The following is a 22618-nucleotide window of genomic DNA, read 5'->3' on the forward strand; positions in this document are numbered from 1 at the left end:
CATCTATACAATCTTACAATGAAGGAATTCCAAGTTTTATCTGATTTGAATTCAACTTCTGAAGTAATTCTTCAACAGCAATAAGCATACATGGAAATACAGTGCCTGGATGAATGGAGCTTAGCACAGCTCCATTCAACCCAATGGTGGGAACTTTGCGGTCTGCGGTAAACTGCAAAGTTAATTGGGGTCACTCTTGTGGGTGACCCCAATAAACTTTGCGGTTTACTGCAGACCGCAAAGTTCCCATCATTGGGTAGAATGGAGATACGCTAAGCTCCATTCTAGCCAGTGTGCTCCTCCTGATTGACAGGCTAGGAGCGCACAGCCAATCAGGAGAGCGCCATGACGTGGCGCTCCCTGATTGGCTGGAGGGACCTTCAGTGTAAACATGGAACCCCTTTAGGTGCATGGATCGGGTTCTCGGGTTGTTATTTTATTCAAGTCCCTGGATTACTTTGTGAAAGAAGAGGACAGATCTTCACTGGATTGGTTGTAAGTATAATTTTATTTTTACAGGTACCCCGTGGATTCTACATGGACAAGTGGACGTGATTTTCAGCATTGGATGTAGGTAAGTATGTGAGTGTGTAAGTGTGTCTGAATAAAATTTTACTTTCACGGTGTGTGTCTTCTGTTTTTTGGGGGGGGGGTATTTTTTGTTGTTGTAGAACTACAGGTACCAGCAGGCCCGTTATTTCCCCACATGCTGGTACTTGTGGTTCTCCAAGTTCCAGCTTGTGGGGGAGGCTTGCTGGGACTTGTAGTTCTATGCCAAAAAACAATTTCCTCTTTTTACACAATCAAAGACTATCAGCCCTGCACCCACCGCCCAGGGGTGCCGAGGACAGCCTCGGGCTTCACCCCTGGCCCTTGGGTGCCTGGGGGGGACTCCTTGATTTAAGGGGTTCCAAATCCTCCAGGGAACTCCGGCCAGGGGTGACTAGTTGGGAGGGTAATGCCACGGCTGCAGGGACCTATATAAAAGTGTCCCCCGGCTGTGGCATTATCTCTCTGGCTAGTGGAGCCCGGTGCTGGTTTAAAAAATACGGGGGACCCCTACATCTTTTTCCCCCCATATTTTTTTAACCAGGACCGGACGCAGAGCCCGGTGCTGGTTGTATAAATATGGGGGGACCCTACGCATTTTTTCCCCTATATTTTTTCAACCACGACCGGCTCAAAGAGCCCAAGGCTGGTTATGCTTAGAAGGGGGGGCCCCACGCAAATTTTTTTATTCACTTTAACACTTTAAATACCATACACAATGAAGCCCTGCACGGATCTCACTGATCCGGCCGGGCTTCATTGTGTGATGTTGGGCAGTGTTTTACTAATCACTCCCGTAAAACACTGCCCGACAATACGAATCACATCGACATTGGTGAGAAAAACTCGGCAGCTTAGTAAATTCCCGAAAATGAGTTCAAAAAGTTGCAGTAAAATACGTCCGATAAAATTCGAGATTAAACTCCCATCAAATCGGCGCAAACACGAATTTTAGTAAATATACCCCCTGATGTGTTATATTTCTCCATACATCACAAGTGAGGTGACTAACTGACTTTACTCTACACTTTCATAGCTTGCAATTAAAATATCTTTCATTTTTAACAGATTGATTTATATGTTGCATTACCAGCAGATGTCACTGTTGTTACACACAAGGAATACACAGACTCTACAACCTAACCTACTTTTCAGTCTTTCATAAACAGACATTTTGATTTAACATTATTATTAACCCAGCGTGATGGTCTGTTGTTTACTTTATTAGGAGCATTTTAATGTGGAAAGACTGGATGTACTGCACTAAGTAGTGATAAAAGTGGAACACTGAGCCAGTGGGGAAGTTGCTCATAGCAACCAATTAGCTGCCCTTTATACATTTACAGTATGCAAATTATAAATGTTACTTCAAAGCTGATTGTTTGCCATGGGCAACTTCTCCACTGGCTCATTTCTTCACTCTTTTCACTGATCAGTACATCTCCCCCTAAGTGCCCTATACACATACTTGCCTACCCTCCCGGAATGGCCGAGAGGCTCATGAAAACCGGAAAGGTGGGCAAGCCTCCCGCTTTAACTGCAGTCCCTCCACGACCCTCCTTGGCGCCCGCAGAAGAGATCAAGTGGGCGGTCCGAGGGGGTCCGATGACACGATTCACGCTGAACTGCATCAACGTAGCTCCGCCCCCGCTATACAGCGCCTCTTTTCTCGGCACTGCATAGTGGGGGCGAAGCCACAATGACGCGATCCTAATGCCACGCCCCCTGGACTGTCCACGTCCCTATCGGCCAAGCCCCCAGACCGCCCATCCTGCTGCTGGCCACGCCCCCATGCACCTACAACGCTGCCTCCTCCCGGAGGAGGGGACTGTAAAGTAGGCAAGTGTGCCTATACATCTCCATATATCATGCCCACCACTGCCCACCACTGCCACAAAAAGGACTCTTTGGCTTCCAGTTAATGAACTGACCACAACTGTGGATACTCATGTGTCCTGACATTTATTCAGGCCCTAATATCTAAGTTATACTGTACTTCTTTGTAGGTTCCAAATAAGGTTAATTAGTTATAGGAAACTATATCAGCTTTCACTGTTAATGTTGGTGAATAATGGGAAACATAGGATTTTAATTACCTACCTGTAAACCTTTTCTCGTAGTCCGTAGAGGATACTGGGGCCATTTAGTACCATGGGGTATAGACGGGTCCACTAAGAGCCATGGGCACTTTAAGAATTTGATAGTGTGGGCTGGCTCCTCTCTCTATGACCCTCCTACCAGGCTCAGTCTAGGAAACTGTGCCCGAGGAGACGGAGATACTTCGAGAAAAGGATAGCTAAGGATAGTGGTGAGATTCCGAACCAGCACACACAAACAAGAGGAAAGCCAAGCTAACCAAACTTGAAAACAGAAACAGCAACGGCTGAACGAACATTACTTAACCAAGTAACAGTGCAGGAAGAATAAAGCACTGGGCGAGCGCCCAGTATCCTCTACGGACTAAGAGAAAAGGATTTACCAGTAGGTAATTAAAATCCTATTTTCTTTTACGTCCTAGAGGATACTGTGGTCCATTTAGTACCATGGGGATGTACCAAAGCTCCCAAACCGGGTGGGAGAGTGCTGAGGTTCCTGCAGAACTGATTGACCAAAGTGAAGGTCCTCAGAGGCCAAAGTATCAAACTTGTAGAACTTAGCAAACGTGTTCGAACCTGACCAAGTAGCTGCTGAGCAGAGCTGTAAAGCCGAGGCCCCCCTGGGCAGCCGCCCAGGAAGAACCCACCGACCTAGTAGAGTGGGCCTGTACAGATTTTGGACACGTCAGACTTGCCGTGGAATAAGCATGCTGGATAGTAAGCCTGATCCAGCATGCAATTGTCTGCTTTGAAGCCAGACACTCAATCTTATTGGGATCATACAGAACAAACAGCGAGTCCGTCTTTCTGTGACGAGCTGTTCTGTTCACATACACCTTCAAAGCCCTCACAACATCCAAAGACTTTGAAGTAGCAGAGGTGTCGGTGACAACCAGAACGACAATAGGTGGGTTGATGTTCTGAGTTCAGCTCTATCCTCATGGAAAATTAAATAGGGACTTTAGTGAGACAAAGCCCCCAGCTCCGACACACGTCTTGCTGAAGCCAAGGCCAACAGTGTGACGGTCTTCCATGTAAGATATTTTAGGTCCACCTCCTGTAAAGGCTCAAACCAGTCCGATTGGTGGAACTGCAGCACCACATTGAGATCCCAAGGTGCCGTAGGAGGCACAAAGGGAGGTTAGATGTGCAGAACACTTTTCAAAAACGTCTGGACCTCAGGGAGAGAAGCCAACTGTTTCTGAAAGAAAATGGACAAGGCTGAAATCTGGACTTTTATGGAGCCCAGGCGCAGGCCCACATCCACGCCTGCCTGCAGAAAAAGCAGGAAATGCCCCAGATGAAAATCCACTGCAGAAAAAGTTCTGCTCTCACACCAAGAGACATATTACTTCCAAATATGATGGTAATGCTTAGATGTTACCCCCTTCCTGGCTTGGATCATAGTCTGGATAACCTTGTTAGGGATCCCTCTCCTGGCTAGAATCAGCCGTTCAACTTTTATGCCATCAAACGTAGTCATGGTAAGTCCTGGTAGACGGGCCCTGTTGCAGAAGATCCTCGCAAAAGAGGTAGAGGCCACGGATCTTCGAGGAGCATCACCAGAAGGTCCGCATACCAGGCCCTTCTTGGCCAGTCCGGAGCAATGAGTATTGCTTGAACCTTTTCCCTTTTTATTCATTTTAGAATTCTTGGGATCAGAGGAAGTGGAGGAAACACGTACATCATCTGATAGACCCATGGAGTTGTCAGGGCATCTTTCGCCACTGCCTGTGGGTCTCTCGACCTGGAACAATACCGCCTGAGCTTCTTGTTGAGACAAGAGGCCATCATGTCGATCTGTGGGCATCCCTATTGACTTGTCAAGCACCTGAACACATCCGGGTGAAGGCCCCACTCCCCTGGGTGCAGGTCATGTCTGCTGAGAAAAGCCTACTCCCGAAATGAAGACCGCTGACAATGCCACAGCGTTTCTTTCTGCCTAGAGGAGAATTCTTGACACCTCTGACATTGCTGCTCTGCTTTTCATTCCGCCCTGTCGGTTTATGTGCGTTACTGCCGTCACATTGTCCAACTGGACCTGTATTGCCCGATCTTGAAGACGATGTGAGGCCTGCAGAAGGGCGTTGTATATGGCCCTGAGTTCCAGAATGTTGATTGGAAGGATGACTTCTTGACTGGACAATCTTCCCTGAAACTGAAACCCCCTGAGTGACTGCTCCCCAACCTCTGAGGCTTGCTTCTGCAGTTAACAGAATCCAGTTCTGAATTCCGAACCTCTGTCCTGCAACGAGGTGAGAAGACTTTAGCCACCACAGAAGGGAGATCCTGGCCTTTGACAACAGACGGATCCTCTGGTGCATGTGAAGATGTGATCCGGACCATTTGTCCAACAGATCGAGCTGGAAGGGTCTTGCGTGAAACCTTCCGTATTGAAGTGCCTCTTAAGAGGCCACCATTTTCCCCAGAAGGCGAATGCACAGATACACTGACACCTGGGTTGGCTTCAGGACATCCCGAACCATCGACTGGATTACCAATGCCTTTTCCAACGGAAGGAACACCTTTTCTGACTCCGTGTCCAGTATCATTCCCAGGAATGGGAGCCTCCGTGTTGGCTCTAGGTGAGATTTCAGAAGGTTCAGAATCCACCCGTGATCCTATAGGAGTTTGGTTGAGAGAGCAATGCTGTCCTGCAACCTGTCCCTGGACGGTGCTTTTATCAGGAGATCGTCCAGGTACAGAATTATGTTCACTCCCTGCTTGCGGAGTACAAACATCATCTCTGCCATCAACTTGGTGAACACCCTTGGTGCCGTGGAGAGACCAAATGGCAGGGCCTGGAACTGGTAGTGACAGTCCTGCAGTGCAAACCTGAGATAAGCCTGATGAGGTGGCCAGATCGGAATATGAAGGTACGCATCCTTGATATCCAGAGACACTAGGAATTCCCCCTCCTCCAGACCTGAGATCACCACTCTCAGAGACTCCATCTTGAATTTGAACACTTGTAAGTACGGGTTCAAAGACTTGAGGTTCAGAATTGGTCTTGCCGAACTGTCTGGCTTCAGTACTACGAACAAGTTGGAATAGTACCCCTTTTTAGTAGATGAGGTGGAACTGGAACAATGACCTTAGTCTGTACCAGTTTTTGGATGGCATGCTGTAAAGTTATACTCTGGTGAAACTGGCAAGCCTGATTTGAAGAATCTGTGAGGTGGGAGCTTTTGGAACTCCAGTCTGTAGCCCTAGGAAATAAGATCTCTGACCCAGGGATCCCGGCACGAATTTGACCAGATCTGACTGAAGAATTGTAGTCGGGCTCCCACCTGATAGCCTTCCAGGCATTGCGTTCCACCGTCATTCTGAAGTCTTTGAGAAAGCAGAGCCTGAGTTCTGTTCCTAAGCATCTGCTGTTGCTGGTTTGCGTGGTTTACCTCTTGCGCCGCTGGAGGACGTAGAAGTACCTCTGGATTTGACCTTGAACTTGGCCGTTCGAAAGGACTGTAACTTAGATGCTGAATAAGTCTTCTTGGTAGGGGGGGGGGGGGCTGCGGAATGAAGATACGTAGACTTACCCGCAGTAGCTGTGGAGATCCATTTGTCTAATACATCTCCAATCAAGGCCTCTCCTGTGAATGGTAGGCCTTCCACACCTTTCCTGGAGTCCACGTCAGCAGTCCACTTGCGTAGCCACAAGCCCCTGCATGCCGACACTGCCGTAGCGGTGGTGCATGCATTAAGCACACCTATTTCCTTTATGGCTTCCACCATAAAGTTCACAGAGTCCTGTATATGCTGCAGGAGTAAGAAAACATCCCCCCTAGATAAGGAATCTAACCCCTCAATTAGGTTACCTGACCATTTAGCAATGGCTTTAGAGATCCACGCACATGCAATAGTGGGTCTTTGGGCCACCCCAGCAGCTGTGTACAATGAATGGTTGTAGTCTCAATTTTATGATCAGCCGTGTCTTTCAGGGAGGCTGCACCAGGAACAGGCATTACAATTTTACGTGACATCCTAGAGACTGATGCGTCCACTATCGGTGGATTTTTCCCATTTTTTCCTATCCTCCAGAGGAAAAGGAAAAGATGAGAGTAACCTTATAGAGATCTGAAACTTCTTATCAGGATTAACCCATGGTTCTTCAAACAGGGTATTCAATTCCTTTCACACAGGAAAAGTAACTGAGGACTTCTTTTTTACATTAAAATAAGATTCCGCCCCCCCCCCCCCCCTCTTCCCCTCTGGGTCCTCCTCCCCCTCCTCCATGTCTGACCTGTCAGCGTCAGAGACAGACTGCAGGATATGGGCCAGAGATCGCTTTTGCAGACAAATCGGAGGGAATTGAGACGCTGTTTTGGGGATTGAGTCTCTGTTCAAAAACTCACAGTCTGTTTTAAGTATTGCGTCTCTTTCTCATTGAGGGACAATTTTGTAGAAAGAGGTGAGATCATTCCCTTAAGAGAATTAACTCATTCCGGTTCAGCTTCGCTAGTCTGTGAACCCTGAGTACCCAGTAGTCAGCCCTCAGGTGAAGAGGAACACTCTGCGGTACAAGAGACACACTCTTTGCCTGACATAATGTAAATGTGACAGAGCACACACACACACACACACACACACACACACACACACACACACACGAAAGGTTAAGCACAATTAACCCACAAAGATCCATTCAGGGAGGTTGTTTGGAGCCAGCCCCCACCATGCCCTTATCGCTAATGCGAAGCTTAGCCAGGTCTCAGACTAAGTACCCTGATATGGGACTTAGTGCACTAGTAGTTGTTCCCCCCTTGCTATGACCCCCTGGTACCGCTGAGGTAATCTGGAGTCACACTGGAGGAGCTGCACTTCCCTGTCCTGTCAGCGTCTGTGTCCACTGCAGAGGGAAAATGGCGCTGGTGAGCTGCTGGATCCTCTCATAGTGAAGCCCCGCCCCTTCAATGGTGCGCGGTCTTCCCGCTTTTTTTTATACTGGCTGAGGAATCTGGTGCTTAAAATGGAGATAACCGTTTTAAGGCTGTTGTGCCAGTATGGGTACTGTGTACAGTGTACAGGGACGCAGTTGTGAACTGTGTCCGGAGACGCATTCTGCCCCGTGTAGAAGTCATGCATCTCCGTACCCTCATGCCGCCATAATGGCCGGCGCCTCACTACCCGGGACGCCGGTTCAGTACTCCCCACTCTTCATTCTTCTGGCTCTGTTAGGGGTGGTGGCATGCTGCGGGAATGTACGCTCGCCATGGTGGGGCTTGCGAATAGCTCCCTCAGGAGCTCAGTGTCCTGTTAGCGGGGAACGGGACCATTAACCCTTCAAGAGGTTGGGCCGTACCCCCCCCCCCCCCCCCCCTAAGTCCCATGAAGCAGGCAGGGGCTGAAAATAACAAACATAGAAAGTAAATGCAGAAAACTCTTCAGGAGCTTCCTTCAGCGTGACCGGCTCCTCCGGGCACATTTTCTAAACTGAGTCTGGTAGGAGGGGCATAGAGGGAGGAGCCAGCCCACACTATCAAATTCTTAAAGTGCCCATGGCTCCTAGTGGACCCGTCTATACCACATGGTACTAACTGGACACCAGTATTCTCTAGGACGTAAGAGAAATAAACATTATTTAAAAAAAAGTATTTTTTGTGTAGACACTCTGGAGATCCAGATTTCATAATTAAAATTTGGCCAAAGATCACTGATTGCATGCTTCTCCTTACGAAAGTCTGTCTGAGGACTGCAGAACATTTATGGGCAATCAAGAGATCTGCATCCTAGGAAATAACCACTTGTACCATATTTGTAATTGTTCCCAATAGGCAGGTAGAATAAAGTAATAAATGGCACTGATAAAAGAGAAAGCTTTGTCTACTATACCTCTGGTTGTCAAAGTCACACAACCTTTCATTCTATCAAGTACTGTAAGTTACAAATAAAAAATTACAGACTGGAAAATTATACATGAGGTTCCGTCGATCCTGTATCCAGGGCTGCCAAGATCGTTTTTTTGGGAACTGATTACTCAGGAGCGGGCTTGTTGGAGCCACCCGACAGGGTCCGGATCAGCTGCTGAGGGGGACATATGTCCCTCTTTGTAGTGCTGCTGAGCATTAGTGTTTAATTTATAATTGAAAGTAATTGAGTCCATTCTTTTCAGTTATTGTATATATTCCAAGTTTGGATTTTTCTTTTGTGCAATATAAATGTTAATATACAGTGCATCCGGAAAGTATTTACAGCGCTTCACTTTTTGTTATGTTACCGCCTTTATCCAAAATAGAATATTTTTTTTTCCTCAAAATTCTATACACATTACCCCATAATGACAACGTGAAAAAAGTTGTTTCAAGATTTTAGCAAATTTATTAAAAAGAAAAAACGAAGAGATCACATGTGCGTAAGTATTCACAGCCTTTGCCATGAAGCTCAAAATCCTGTTTCCACTGATCATCCTTCAGATGTTCCTACAGCTTCATTGGAGTCCACCTGTGGTAATGTCAGTTGATTGGACATGATTTGGAAAGGCACACACCTGTCTATATAAGGTCCCAAACTTGACAGTGCATGTCTGAGCACAAAACAAGCATGAAGTCAAAGGAATTGTCTGTAGACATCCGAGACAGGATTGTGTCGAGGCACAAATCTGGGGAAGGGTACAGTAAAATATCTGTTACTTTGAAGGTACCAATGAGCACAGTGGCCTCCATCATCCATAAATGGTAGAAGTTTGGAACCACCGGGACTCTTACTAGAGCTGGCCGGCCATCTAAACTGAGCGATCGGGGGAGAAGGGCCCTAGTCAGGGAGGTGACCAAGAACCCGATGGTCACTCTGTGAGAGCTACAGCATTCCTCTGTGGAGAGATGAGAACCTTCCATAAGGACAACCATCTCTGCAGCAATCCACCAATCAGGCATGTATGGTAGATTGGCCAGACGGAAGCTACTCCTTAAGAAAAAGCACATGGCAGTGCGCCTGGAGTTTGACAAAATGCTACTGAAGGACTCTCAGACCATGAGAAACAAAATTCTCTGGTCTGATGAGACAAAGATTAAACTCTTTGGCGTGAATGCCAGGTGTCATGTTTTGAGGAAACCAGGCACCACTCATCACCAGGCTAATACCATCCCTACAGTAAAGCATGGTGGTTGCATGTGGGGATATTTTTCAGCAGCAGGACCTGGGAGACTAGTCAGGATAGTGGGAAAGATGAATGCAGCAATGTACAGAGACATCCTGAATGAAAACCTGCTCCAGAGCGCTCTTGACCTAAGACTGGGGCGATGTTCATCTTTCAGTAGGACAACGACCCTAAACACACAGCCAAGATAACAAAGGCGTGGCTTCAGGACAACTCTGTGAATGTCCTTGAGTGGCCCAACCAAAGCCCAGACTTGAATTTGATTGAACATCTTTGGAGAGATCTTAAAATGGCTGTGCAACGCCGCTTCCCATCCAACCTGATGGAGCTTGAGAGGTGCTGCAAAGAGTAATGGGCGAAACTGCCCAAAGATAGGTGTACCAACTTGTGACATCATATTCAAAAAGACTTGAGGCTGTAATTGCTGCCAAAGGTGTATCAACAAAGTATTTAGCAAAGTAACATGTGCAGAGAGAGTTAGATTTGGGTGGGTTATATTGTTTCTGTGCAGAGTATATACTGGCTGCTTTATTTTTACACTGCAATTTAGATTTCAGTTTAAACACACCCAACCCAAATACTGTATAAATCTCTCTGCACATGTTACATCTGCCTCACCTGCAGTGCAGAATGGTTTTGCCCAGTTGCTAACAACTCTGAATAGCCCCCATCGTTTCTCTTAATGTCTTACATGTGTGGCTCAATTACCCAATTGTTCTTTGTTTTTTGCTTTGCTCTGTTACTTTTACTGCATTTAAAAATTATAAATAAATAAATCATTTTAAAAAATGAAGCAACTCCATACATATGATGAAAAATGGCTTTTCTAATGCTCTAAATAGCAACCAAAGAGCATTTAAATATGTCCATAATAAAACACCTATAAATTACAGCTACACCAGTGTATATCAAGTGACAGATATTTTTTTCATTGCAGGGAACAACTCTTGTTGCCGATGCAATACACCTCTTAAACCAGAACTTGACAATTTCATTTAATATTGAAAGGTAATACTGAATATGATTGATATTAAGTAACAGGCTTCACCAAATATCTAGTTAATAATATTATCCCATCTACTCAGAGGGCCTAATTCAGGCTTTTTTGCACAGCAGCCGATCAGATCTGAACTGCGCATGCGCTGACGTCACACGCAGCCGCTGCAACCCTCTCAGCAACGATTAGCGCCTGCCAGTGCGCAGGAGCTGCGCTGGTTGTGATTTACTCTTCAAGTACAAAAGCATCGCCGCTGTGCAATGCTTTTGTACTTGTGCAGGGGGTCGTGCCTGACATGCGGGGCGGACTAGCCCTGTGCTGGGCATCACCCCGCATGTCTGTGTGACTGATCGTAGATGTGCTAAATTTAGCACATCTACGATCAGGTCTAAATTAGACCCAGTGTTGCTGGAACCGGCCTTTCACTGACAACCTCTGGTTCCAGAGCTTTGGATCACTCCAACCTATTAGAAACACAGTGGAACTGCATTCCTGTACCTTCTGTCATTTCTTAGGTTGCAGCACTAAATAGATCTTCTGTATCTAAAAGGACCATGGGGGTCATTCTGACCCATTCGCTCGCTGCTTTTTATCACAGCCGAGCGAACGGGTACCCACTGCGCATGCACCAGCACCATAGTGCGCCGGCGCATGCCAGAAGGCCGTAGCGGGGCTGCGATCGCCTCTGCCTGTCAATCAGAGCGCCAGTGCATGCGCAGTGGGTACCCTTTCGCTTGGCTGCGGTCGCTGTGCGGGAGGGGGGTGGAACAACGGCGCTTGGCCACCGTTTCGTGGGCGCAGTCGGGCCAACGCAGGCTTGGCTGGACCGTGCGGAGGGTGGCCGGCAGCGGCTGTGTGACGTCATACGCAGCTGCTGCGGGCCGGGGAGCGACGAGTAGCTCCCGGCCAGCACGTTGAAGACTTTGAAAAAGCTGCCTTAGAGCAGCGAAACGTGTTGGTGTGACCTGCTGTGACCTGCTGCTTCATTTGGATCACCATATTTGCCATTTCACTCCCCTCCACATTTTGGACTAAGGAAACCACAAGAACGTTTTTGGGATGTTGCAATTCTTATCAGGACAGGACTTTCACTTCCATTCAAAGGCACCGTGTGACTGGTGAGGACTTGCAGAACCCCTGCCAAGGTTCGGTTGCTAATTCTTGGAATTTACCTCCTGCGGTGAACGTGTGTATTACCTGTCCAGGCGAATGTGTGGCAAAAACTCCCTATATTGCTTGTTTCCCATTCCTAACTAAGGAGGGGAGGGTGTAGATCTTATAATTGGTGATCATGGGAGCTGTTCTCTTAATATGTTTTTAAATCATTATTAAATATTTTTAACTCTTATTCACTCATCCATCCATTTTAGTTTTATTTAGCGCTGCTACTGTTAGTATTTTTTGTTTCTCTAGTGTGATCAGTAGATTTGACTAACATCTACATTTAGCAGCTGCATTAGAAAAACTCACCCAAAAGCGCCTGATTCCACCCCTGGGCTCTATTATTCTGCGATCGCCTCTGCCTGATTGACAAGCAGAGGTGGTCGCTGGGCGGGAAGGGGTGGAACAGCGGCGTTTGGCCGCCGTTTCGTGGGAGTTGTCCGGCCAACGCAGGCATGGCCGGACCGTGCGGGGAGTGGCCCGCAGCGGCTTCATGATGTCATACGCAGCAGCTGTGGGCCCGGGAGCTGCGCTGGTCGGGAGCTACTCTGGAAGTGCAAAGGCATCGCCACTGACATGCGGGGCGGACAAGTACAGCTACGATCATCTCGTAATGAGGGCCCATGATAGCTACAAGGGCTGCAATCAAATATTGGGCAGTATCCAATTACCCGCGGTCATTGACCGTGGGTAATTGTGTCACCAGTGGCTAGCCAGTTAGTCCTGATAAGCAGGCACGAGACGCAGCATATCAGGGATTTTGTTTTAGGCGAAACGAAATCCCCAAAAGCAGACCCGTTTTCATGCCAAAATGGGACTGTGGCTGGCAAAAACGGGATCCGGTCTGAAGGTCGACACTGTCTAGGTCGACAATGTTTAGGTCGACCACTATAGGTCGACAGTCACTAGGTCGACATGGATGGAAGGTCGATAGGGTTTCTAGGTCGACGTGTGCTAGGTCGACAGGTCTAAAGGTCGACATGAGTTTTTCACTTTTTTTTCTTTTTTTGAATTTTTTCATACTTAACGATCCACGTGGACTACGATTGGAACGGTAATCTATGCCGAGCGAAGCGGTAGCGGAGCGAAGGCACCATGCCCGAAGCATGGCGAGCGAAGCAAGCCATGCGAGGGGACACGGTGCACTAATTGGGGATCCCGGTCACTCTACGAAGAAAACGACACAAAAAAAAAAATTAAACCTCATGTCGACCTTTAGACCTGTCGACCTAGCACATGTCGACCTAGAAACCCTGTCGACCTTCCATCCATGTCGACCTAGTGACTGTCGACCTATAGTGGTCGACCTAAACATTGTCGACCTAGATACTGTCGATTTGATGAACCACACCCGGCAAAAACATGCAGGTTTCACTGAACCTGTGTGTTTTCGTGAGAAAATTAAATTTTTTTTTACAGGTGATCTAATTGGATAGCCTGTAAAAAAATATTAGTGAAACATCGGGACAAAGTGCAAAAAACAGAAGTTTTTAGCATTCGATGTTTTACCACATCTAATTTGATGCCCCCCACTGTGGGGCTTAGGACAAGTGAAACAGGCAGGTTCCCCCTCCCCCTTTGCCCACTGCCCAGAGGCGGAACTACCACCAGTGCAACCAGTGCGTTTCACTGTGGCCCGCCACTGTCCAGGGGCCCGGACAGAGAGGAGAGGAGCGGTACGGGGGAGAAGGAGGAGGAGGAGGGAGGTGGAGGAGGGAGCCGCCGCAGCGCTTTACTACTGGTTGAGGCGCTGCTGCTGCTGTCCCTCTGCTTCACTATAGGCTGTCTTCCGAGAACAGCCTATAGTGAAGCAGAGGGGCAGCAGCAGCAGCGCCTCCACCAATAACACAGCGCTGCTGCGGCTCCCTCCTCCACCTCCCTCCTCCTCCTTCTCTCCTGCCTGGGAATCGTGACCAGAAGCTGCACCGAGGAGCCTGAGCCAGCGGAGAGGGTAAGTATAATTCTTCTTTCTTTCTTTCTTTCTTTCTTTCTTTCTTTCTTTCTTTCTTTCTTTCTTTCTTTCTTTCTTTCTTTCTTTCTACAAAAAGGGGGACTGCCTGCCGCAATGTGTAAAAATGGGGGAATCTGCCTGCCGAAATGTGTGAAAATGGGGGACTGCCTGCCGCAATGTGTAAAAATGGGGGACTGCCTGCCGCAATGTGTAAAAATGGGGGACTACCTGCCGCAATGTGTAAAAAGGGGGAATCTGCTTGCCGCAATGTGTAAAAAGGGGGAATCTGCCTGCCGCAATGTGTAAAAAGGGGGAATCTGCTTGCCGCAATGTGTAAAAAGGGGGAATCTGCCTGACGTAATGTGTAAAAAGGGGGAATCTGCCTGCCGCAATGTGTAAAAAGGGGGAATCTGCTTGCCGCAATGTGTAAAAAGGGGGGATCTGCCTGACGCAATGTGTAAAAAGGGGGAATCTGTCTGCCGTGATGTGTAACAAGGGCACACTGCCGTAATGTGTAAAAAGGGGAGGCTGTCTGCCGTTATGTGTAAAAAGGGCACGCTGTCTGCCGTTATGTGTAAAAAGTGTACGCTGTCTGCCGCTATGTGTAAAAAGGGCACGCTGTCTGCCGTTATGTGTAAAAAGTGTACGCTGTCTGCCGCTATGTGTAACAAGGGCACGCTGTCTGCCGTTATGTGTAAAAAGGGGACGCTGTCTGCCGTTATGTGTAAAAAGTGCATGCTGTCTGCCGCTATGTGTAAAAAGGGCACGCTGTCTGCCGTTATGTGTAAAAAGGGGGACGCTGTCTTCTGTAATGTGTAAAAAGGGGACACTGTCTGTTGTAATGTGTAAAAAGAGGAATCTGTCCGCCGTAAGGTGTAAAAGGGTCTCTACCTGGTGTAGTGATGCTACTGTGCGGCGTAATTTGAATAATGGAGACTACTGTGCACCGTTTTATGAATTGTTATTATTTTGTGGCCACACCCCTTCCCCATGAAGCCACGCCACTATGTATTTTTGCATGCAGGGGTGGGGCTCCGATGCCGTTTCTTGCACACAGTGCTAAAATGTCTAGTTACGGCAATGTTGCTAGGTATCCATTTCTCTGGCCCTGAGCAGGTCCCCCTCACCAGATCCTCTCCAGGAGTGAGGGGGTGGACTTGGATGGGATGGGGGGCCCAAAGCATTTTGTTGCACCTGGGCCCACCGCTCGCTAGTTCCGCCACTGCCACTGCCCCCAACAGTTCTGTATAATCAGAGAGGTGTGTTTGGAAGTCCAGCATGCAGTGAACACTATGGTCGTCATTCCGAGTTGATCGCTAGCTGCATTCGTTCACTGTGATGCGATGAGGCAAAAAAATTGCACTTCTGCACATGCATATGCGGCGCAATGCGCATGTGCGACGTACTATTACAACGAACGATGTAGTTTCACACAGGGTCTAGCGATGTTTTTCACTGGCTGCCGCAGAGTGATTGACATGAAGTGGGCGTTTCTGGGTGTCAACTGACCGTTTTCAGGGAGTGTCCGAAAAAATGCAGGCGTGCCGGGAAAAATGCAGGCGTGGCTGAGCGAACACAGGGCGTGTTTGTGACGTCAAATCAGGAACTGAATGGTCTGTAGTGATCGCAAGCGCTGAGTACACTGGCGTTTCTATAATGGGTGCAGTGTGTGCGGTGCACACCGGCCCCTGAGTCCAGAGGGGGCCCCCACCCCACACGCTGCACCCATTTTCTGAATACTCACCCCTCCGGAGTCCCGTGGCGACGTCCACGGCGGTGTTAAAACTCCGTGAAAATGGCTGCTGGGCATGCGCAGTAGAGAAATATCACAGAAAATAGCCGCCGCGCCATTTTCACGGAAATCTGCGCATGCGCAGTAGAGTCTGAGCGCTCTAGTGCTCGGACTCTCAGCGCTGCCGGCAGAGAGTAAGGGGCCCGAACGGAGGAGGTTGCACTCGAACCTCCTCCTCTCTTAAAACGCCCCTGGCTGAGTAGGTTTTGAGCTACTCTGAAACTGCACAAAAAAACTTTGTAGTCGCTCTGCGATCCTTTCGTTCGCACTTCTGCTAAGCTAAAATACACTCCCAGTGGGAGGCGGCATAGCGTTTGCACGGCTGCTAAAAGCTGCTAGCGAGCGAACAACTCGGAATGACCCCCTATGTGTATTGACACCACACAGTGCTGAAGTGTTCAAGTTGTATAATTTATCACCTTAATTACCAAACATCAATTGTAAAATGCTTATTTAATTGCCAGAAAATAATTGTTCATGGAATTCATATTGACAGCTTTGGTAAGTATAACCTTCACAATAATATTTTAGCAAAGGTAACCTCTAATATTGATATAGGTGTATGTGGCACAGTAGTTATTGATATTAAAAATCAAGAATAGTGATAATCGATATTGTGCAACATATGTCACATAGCTCTACCTTGTGATTCAGTGAAACAGTTAATTAGGGCTATTCAGTCTTTAGTATACATCCAATGCTCTTATACCTAAGTATGCTATAGCTGATCATATGTAGCCATCCAATATAGGGGGTCATTCCGAGTTGATCGCTCGCTAGCTAGTTTTAGCAGCCGTGCAAACGCTATGCCGCCGCCCACTGGGGAGTGTATTTTGGCTTAGCAGAAGTGCGAACGCATGTGCAGCCGAGCTCTGCAAAAACAGTTTGTGCAGTTTCTGAGTAGCTCAGAACTTACTCAGCGCTTGCGATCACTTCAGCCTATTCATGTCTGGATTTGACGTCACACACACGCCCAGCGAACGCCCAGCCACGCCTGCGCTATTTCAGATATGCCTGCGTTTTTGCAAACACTCCCTGAAAACGGTCAGTTGACACCCAGAAACGCACTCTTCCTGTCAATCTTCTTGCGGCCGTCAGTGCGACTGAAAACTTTGCTAGAACCTGTGCACAACCACAACAGGCTTTGTACCTGTACGTCGTGCGTGCGCATTGCGGTGCATACGCATGTGCAGAAATGCCGATTTTTAGCCTGATCGCTGCGCTGCGAACAACGGCAGCTAGTGATCAACTCGGAATGACCCCCATAGAGTAGTGTCTTTCTCAGCCTCAATCAGCATTTGGTGTTTCTATTGAAAGACATACTGTACATATACCTGTACATTCCTAGACTAACAAATTATATACTTGCATCCAACTAGATGATATTTATGTAATTACTGCTGGATGGCTAAATGTATGGTCAATGTGCTCTGGCTCCTAAACTTAAATTACAGAAATTATTTAGAATAACAAATACTCAGAAAATTGACTGGTGTCATTGCTACTCATATTACTTGATCGCGAGGTCATGATTCTATTCTTGGGTGCCCTGGGGTATTAACAATTATCAGAGGCGCGCATATTTCTGACTTTAATCTGGGGGTTTCTAATGTCATTGGGGGTAATTCCAAGTTGATCGCAGCAACAAATTTGTTAGCAGTTGGGCAAAACCATGGGGGTAATTCCAAGTTGATCGCAGCAGGAAATTTTTTAGCAGTTGGGCAAAACCATGTGCACTGCAGGGGAGGCAGGTATAACATTTGCAGAGAGAGTTAGATTTGGGTGGGTTATTTTATTTCTGTGCAGGGTAAATACTGGCTGCTTTATTTTTACACTGCAAATTAGATTGCAGATTGAACACACCACACCCAAATCTAACTCTCTCTGCACATGTTATATATGCCCACCCCGCAGTGTAAATGGTTTTGCCCAACTGCTAACAAATTTGGTGCTGCGATCAACTTGGAATTACCCCCTTTGTGTGCTTCTCATACAGTATGCGTGTTCACGTGAACAAGCTTAAGTGAAATGTGCATCACAATGTCATTACATCATGTCCACAATGCGGCCAGGAACAGGTGTCACTGGGGAGCAGACATCTCTTCAGGTCCTACCCTTAACAACCAGGGCTAGGCTTGGAGTACATGGTAGTCTGACTGCATTGCCTTACTCCAGACACACAGCACACAGCAGAAAGTTCTGCTATCCCACAATAATATAGGAGGCATTATGAGTGTGGCACACTCTGGGCAGTATTCAATTCTTTTCACCCCCTTCCACACCCGTTCTGTTTCTGCTAATGGGCGTGGTATAATCATGTCAGCTCGCTACCCCCGGAGTAACGAGGGCATCTAACCCTTTTCGCAGCTAAACCTGATTACTATGGGCATGATATGCGTAATAATAAGATTTTAAACCTACCAGTAAATCTTTTTCTCGTAGTCCGTAGAGGATGCTGGGGACTCCGTAAGGACCATGGGGATAGACGGGCTCCGCAGGAGACATGGGCACTTTAAGAAAAACTTTGACTCTGGGTGTGCACTGGCTCCTCCCTCTATGCCCCTCCTCCAGACCTCAGTTAGAGAAACTGTGCCCAGAGGACATGGACAGTACGAGGAAAGGATTTTAGTTAATCCAAGGGCAAGATTCACACCAGCCACACCAATCACACCGTATAACTTGTGATATACTATCTAGTTAACAGTATGAAAAAACAACATACAGTATCATCGGTCCAAAACCGATGAAACTATAACATAACCCTTATGTAAGCAATAACTATATACAAGTCTTGCAGAAGTAGTCCGCACTTGGGACGGGCGCCCAGCATCCTCTACGGACTACGAGAAAAAGATTTACCGGTAGGTTGAATATCTTATTTTCTCTAACGTCCTAGAGGATGCTGGGGACTCCGTAAGGACCATGGGGATTATACCAAAGCTCCCAAACGGGCGGGAGAGTGCGGATGACTATGCAGCACCGATTGAGCAAACAGGAGGTCCTCCTCAGCCAGGGTATCAAACTTATAGAACTTTGCAAAGGTGTTTGACCCCGACCAAGTAGCAGCTCGGCACAGCTGTAGTGCCGAGACCCCTCGGGCAGCCGCCCAAGACGAGCCCACCTTCCTAGTGGAATGGGCCTTAACCGATTTCGGTAACGGCAGTCCTGCCGTAGAATGCGCCTGCTGAATCGTGTTACAGATCCAGCGAGCAATAGTCTGCTTTGAAGCAGGGCCGCCAACCTTGTTGGCTGCATACATGACAAACAGTGCTTCTGTTTTTCTGATCCTAGCCGTTCTGGCCACGTAAATTTTCAAAGCCCTGACCACATCCAGGGACTCGGAATCCTCCAAGTCACGTGTAGCCACAGGCACGACAATAGGTTGGTTCATATGAAAGGATGAGACCACCTTAGGTAGGAATTGAGGACGGGTCCACAATTCCGCTCTATCCATATGGAAAACCAGATAGGGGCTTTTATGTGATAAAGCCGCCAATTCCGAAACTCGCCTAGTCGAAGCCAAGGCTAACAACATGAACACCTTCCAAGTAAGATATTTCAACTCCACTGATTTAAGTGGTTCAAACCAATGTGACTTAAGGAAACTTAACACCACGTTAAGATCCCAAGGCGCCACCGGAGGTACAAAAGGAGGTTGAATATGCAGTACTCCCTTCACAAAAGTCTGTACTTCAGGTAAAGAGGCCAATTCCTTTTGAAAGAAAATGGATAAGGCCGAAATCTGAACTTTAATGGAGCCTAACTTTAGGCCCAAATTCACTCCAGTCTGTAGGAAGTGAAGAAAACGGCCTAGATGGAATTCTTCCGTAGGAGCATTCCTGGCCTCACACCAAGAAACATATTTACGCCATATTCGGTGATAATGTTTAGATGTCACGTCCTTCCTCGCCTTTATTAACGTAGGAATAACCTCATCCGGAATACCTTTTTCCGCTAGGATCCGGCGTTCAACCGCCATGCCGTCAAACGCAGCCGCGGTAAGTCTTGGAACAGACAGGGACCTTGTTGTAACAGGTCCTGCCTTAGAGGAAGAGGCCACGGATCTTCTGTGAGCATTTCCTGCAGATCCGGATACCAGGTCCTTCGTGGCCAATCCGGAACAATGAGTATTGTTCTCACTCCTCTTTTTCTTATTATCCTCAACATCTTGGGTATGAGAGGAAGAGGAGGAAACACATAGACCGTCTGGAACACCTACGGTGTCACTAGGGCGTCCACAGCTACCGACTGAGGGTCTCTTGACCTGGCGCAATACCTTTGTAGCTTTTTGTTGAGACGGGACGCCATCATGTCTATTTGGGGGCAGTCCCCACCGACTTGCAATCTGCGCGAAGACTTCTTCATGAAGTCCCCACTCTCCCGGATGCAGGTCGTGTCTGCTGAGGAAGTCTGCTTCCCAGTTGTCCACTCCCGGAATGAACACTGCTGACAGAGCTTACATGATTCTCCGCCCAGCGAAGAATTCTGGTGGCTTCCGCCATTGCCACCCTGCTCCTTGTGCCGCCTTGGCGGTTTACATGAGCTACTGCGGTGATGTTGTCTGACTGGATCAGAACTGGTTGATCGCGAAGTAAGATCTCCGCTTGACGTAGGCCCTTGGTTCCTATATGGCCCTTAGTTCCAGGATGTTGATGTGAAGACAAGTCTCTTGACTTGACCAAAGGCCTTGAAAATTTCTTCCCTGTGTGACTGCTCCCCAACCTCGGAGGCTCGCGTCCGTGGTCACCAGGATCCAGTCCTGAATGCCGAACCTGCGGCCCTCTAGAAGGTGAGCACTTTTCAGCCACCACAGGAGAGATACTCTGGCCCTGGGGGACAGGGTGATCCGCTGATGCATTTGCAGATGTGACCCGGACCATTTGTCCAATAGGTCCAATTGGAATGTCCTTGCATGGAATCTGCCGTAGGGAATGGCTTCGTATGTCGCCACCATTTTTCCCAGGACTTGAGTGCAATGACGTATTGACACTTGTTTTGGCTTCAACAGGTTCATGACTAGAGTCATGAGTTCCTGCGCTTTTTCTGTCGGATGAAAAATCCTCTTCTGGTCTGTGTCCAGAATCATGCCCAAGAAGGGCAGACGAGTTGTAGGATTCAGCTGCGACTTTGGAATATTGATAATCCAGCCGTGTCGCTGTAACACAGTCAGTGAAAGTGAGACGCTGTTCAGCAACTTCTCCCGTGATCTCGCTTTTATGAGGAGATCGTCCAAGTACGGGATAATTGTGACACCCTGTTTGCGCAGGAGCACCATCATTTCCGCCATTACCTTGGTGAAAATTCTCGGGGCCGTGGAAAGCCCAAACGGCAACGTCTGAAATTGGTAATGACAATCCTGTACCGCATATCTCAGGTACGCCTGATGAGGAGGATATATGGGAACATGCAGGTATGCATCCTTTATGTCCAGAGATACCATAAAATCTCCCCCTTCCAGGCTGGCGATGACCGCTCTGAGCGATTCCATCTTGAACTTGAACCGTTTTAAGTAAAGGTTCAGGGATTTTAAATTCAAAATGGGTCTGACCGAACCGTCCGGTTTCGGGACCACAAACAGAGTTGAGTAGTACCCCTTCCCTCTTTGAAGCAGGGGAACCTCTACCACCACTTGTTGAAGACACAATTTGTGAATCGCATGTAACACTATCTCCCTTTCCAGGGGGGAAGTCGGTAGGGCCGATTTGAAAAACCGGCGAGGAGGCACCTCTTCGAATTCCAGCTTGTAACCCTGGGAAACAATTTCTATTGCCCAGGGATCCACCTGTGAGTGAACCCAGATGTGGCTGAACAGTCGAAGACGTGCCCCCACTGGGGCGGACTCCCTCAGGGGAGCCCCAGCGTCATGCGGTGGATTTTGCAGAGGCCGGGGAGGACTTCTGTTCCTGGGAACTAGCTGTATTATGCAGCTTCTTCCCTCTGCCCTTACCTCTGGCAAGAAAGGACGATCCACGTACTCTCTTGCTTTTATTGGAACGAAAGGACTGCATTTGATAATGAGGCGCTTTCTTAGATTGTGAGGAAATATATGGCAAAAACTTTGATTTACCTGCCGTAGCCGTGGAGACGAGGTCCGAGAGGCCCTCTCCAAACAATTCCTCACCCTTGTAAGGCAACAACTCCATGTGTCTCTTGGAGTCGGCATCACCTGACCACTGTCGGGTCCATTAGACATGCCTAGAAGAAATAGACATAGCGTTTATCCTGGAACCCAGTAAACTAATGTCTCTTTGAGCATCCCTCATATATAAGACAGCATCTTTTATATGCCCTAGGGTCATTAAAATGGTATCCTTATCAAGGGTCTCAATATCCGCTGATAAGGAATCTGTCCATGCTGCTACAGCACTACAAACCCAGGCCGACGCAATAGCCGGTCTGAGTAACGTACCAGAATGTGAGTAAATGGACTTCAAGGTAACCTCCTGCTTGCGGTCAGCAGGATCCTTGAGGGTAGCCGTACCTTGGGACGGAAGCGCTATCTTTTTTGATAAGCGCGTCAAAGCTTTGTCTACCCTAGGGGAGGATTCCCACCGGATTCTGTCCTGCGACCGGAAAGGATACGCTATTAGAATCCTTTTGGGAATCTGCAGTTTTTTGTCTGGAGTTTCCCACGCTTTTTCGCATAATTCGTTCAGCTCATGTGATGAGGGAAAGGTGACCTCAGGTTTCTTTCCCTTATACATGTGTACCCTCGTGTCAGGGACAGGGGGTTCCTCTGTGATGTGCAAAACATCTTTTATTGCAATAATCATATATCGAATACATTTAGCCACCTTTGGCTGTAATTTTGCATCACCGTAGTCGACACTGGAGTCTGAATCCGTGTCGGTATCTGTGTCAACTATTTGGGATAGTGGGCGCTTCTGAGACCCCGAACGTCCAGGCGACATTGGGACAGGCATGGGTTGACTCCCTGACTGTACCCCAGCTTCAGCTTTGTCTAATCTTTTGTGCA

The 22618-nt window shown here is 47.8% G+C and overlaps 1 protein-coding gene across 4 annotated transcripts in view; it reads left to right on the forward strand.

Annotated features, from left to right (window-relative positions):
- Window positions 1-22618, forward strand: part of LOC135057867 (BPI fold-containing family C protein-like) — a 208610-nt gene that overhangs the window by 154331 nt on the left and 31661 nt on the right. For all 4 annotated transcript variants that reach the window (XM_063963594.1, XM_063963596.1, XM_063963598.1 and 1 more), the window contains exon 12: window positions 10679-10749. In XM_063963594.1, the coding sequence (XP_063819664.1) occupies window positions 10679-10749 (71 nt within the window). The remainder of the gene's footprint in view (window positions 1-10678; window positions 10750-22618) is intronic.

Source organism: Pseudophryne corroboree, chromosome 3, assembly GCF_028390025.1.
Source record: "Pseudophryne corroboree isolate aPseCor3 chromosome 3, aPseCor3.hap2, whole genome shotgun sequence".
Classification (NCBI taxonomy): Eukaryota; Metazoa; Chordata; class Amphibia; order Anura; family Myobatrachidae; genus Pseudophryne; species Pseudophryne corroboree.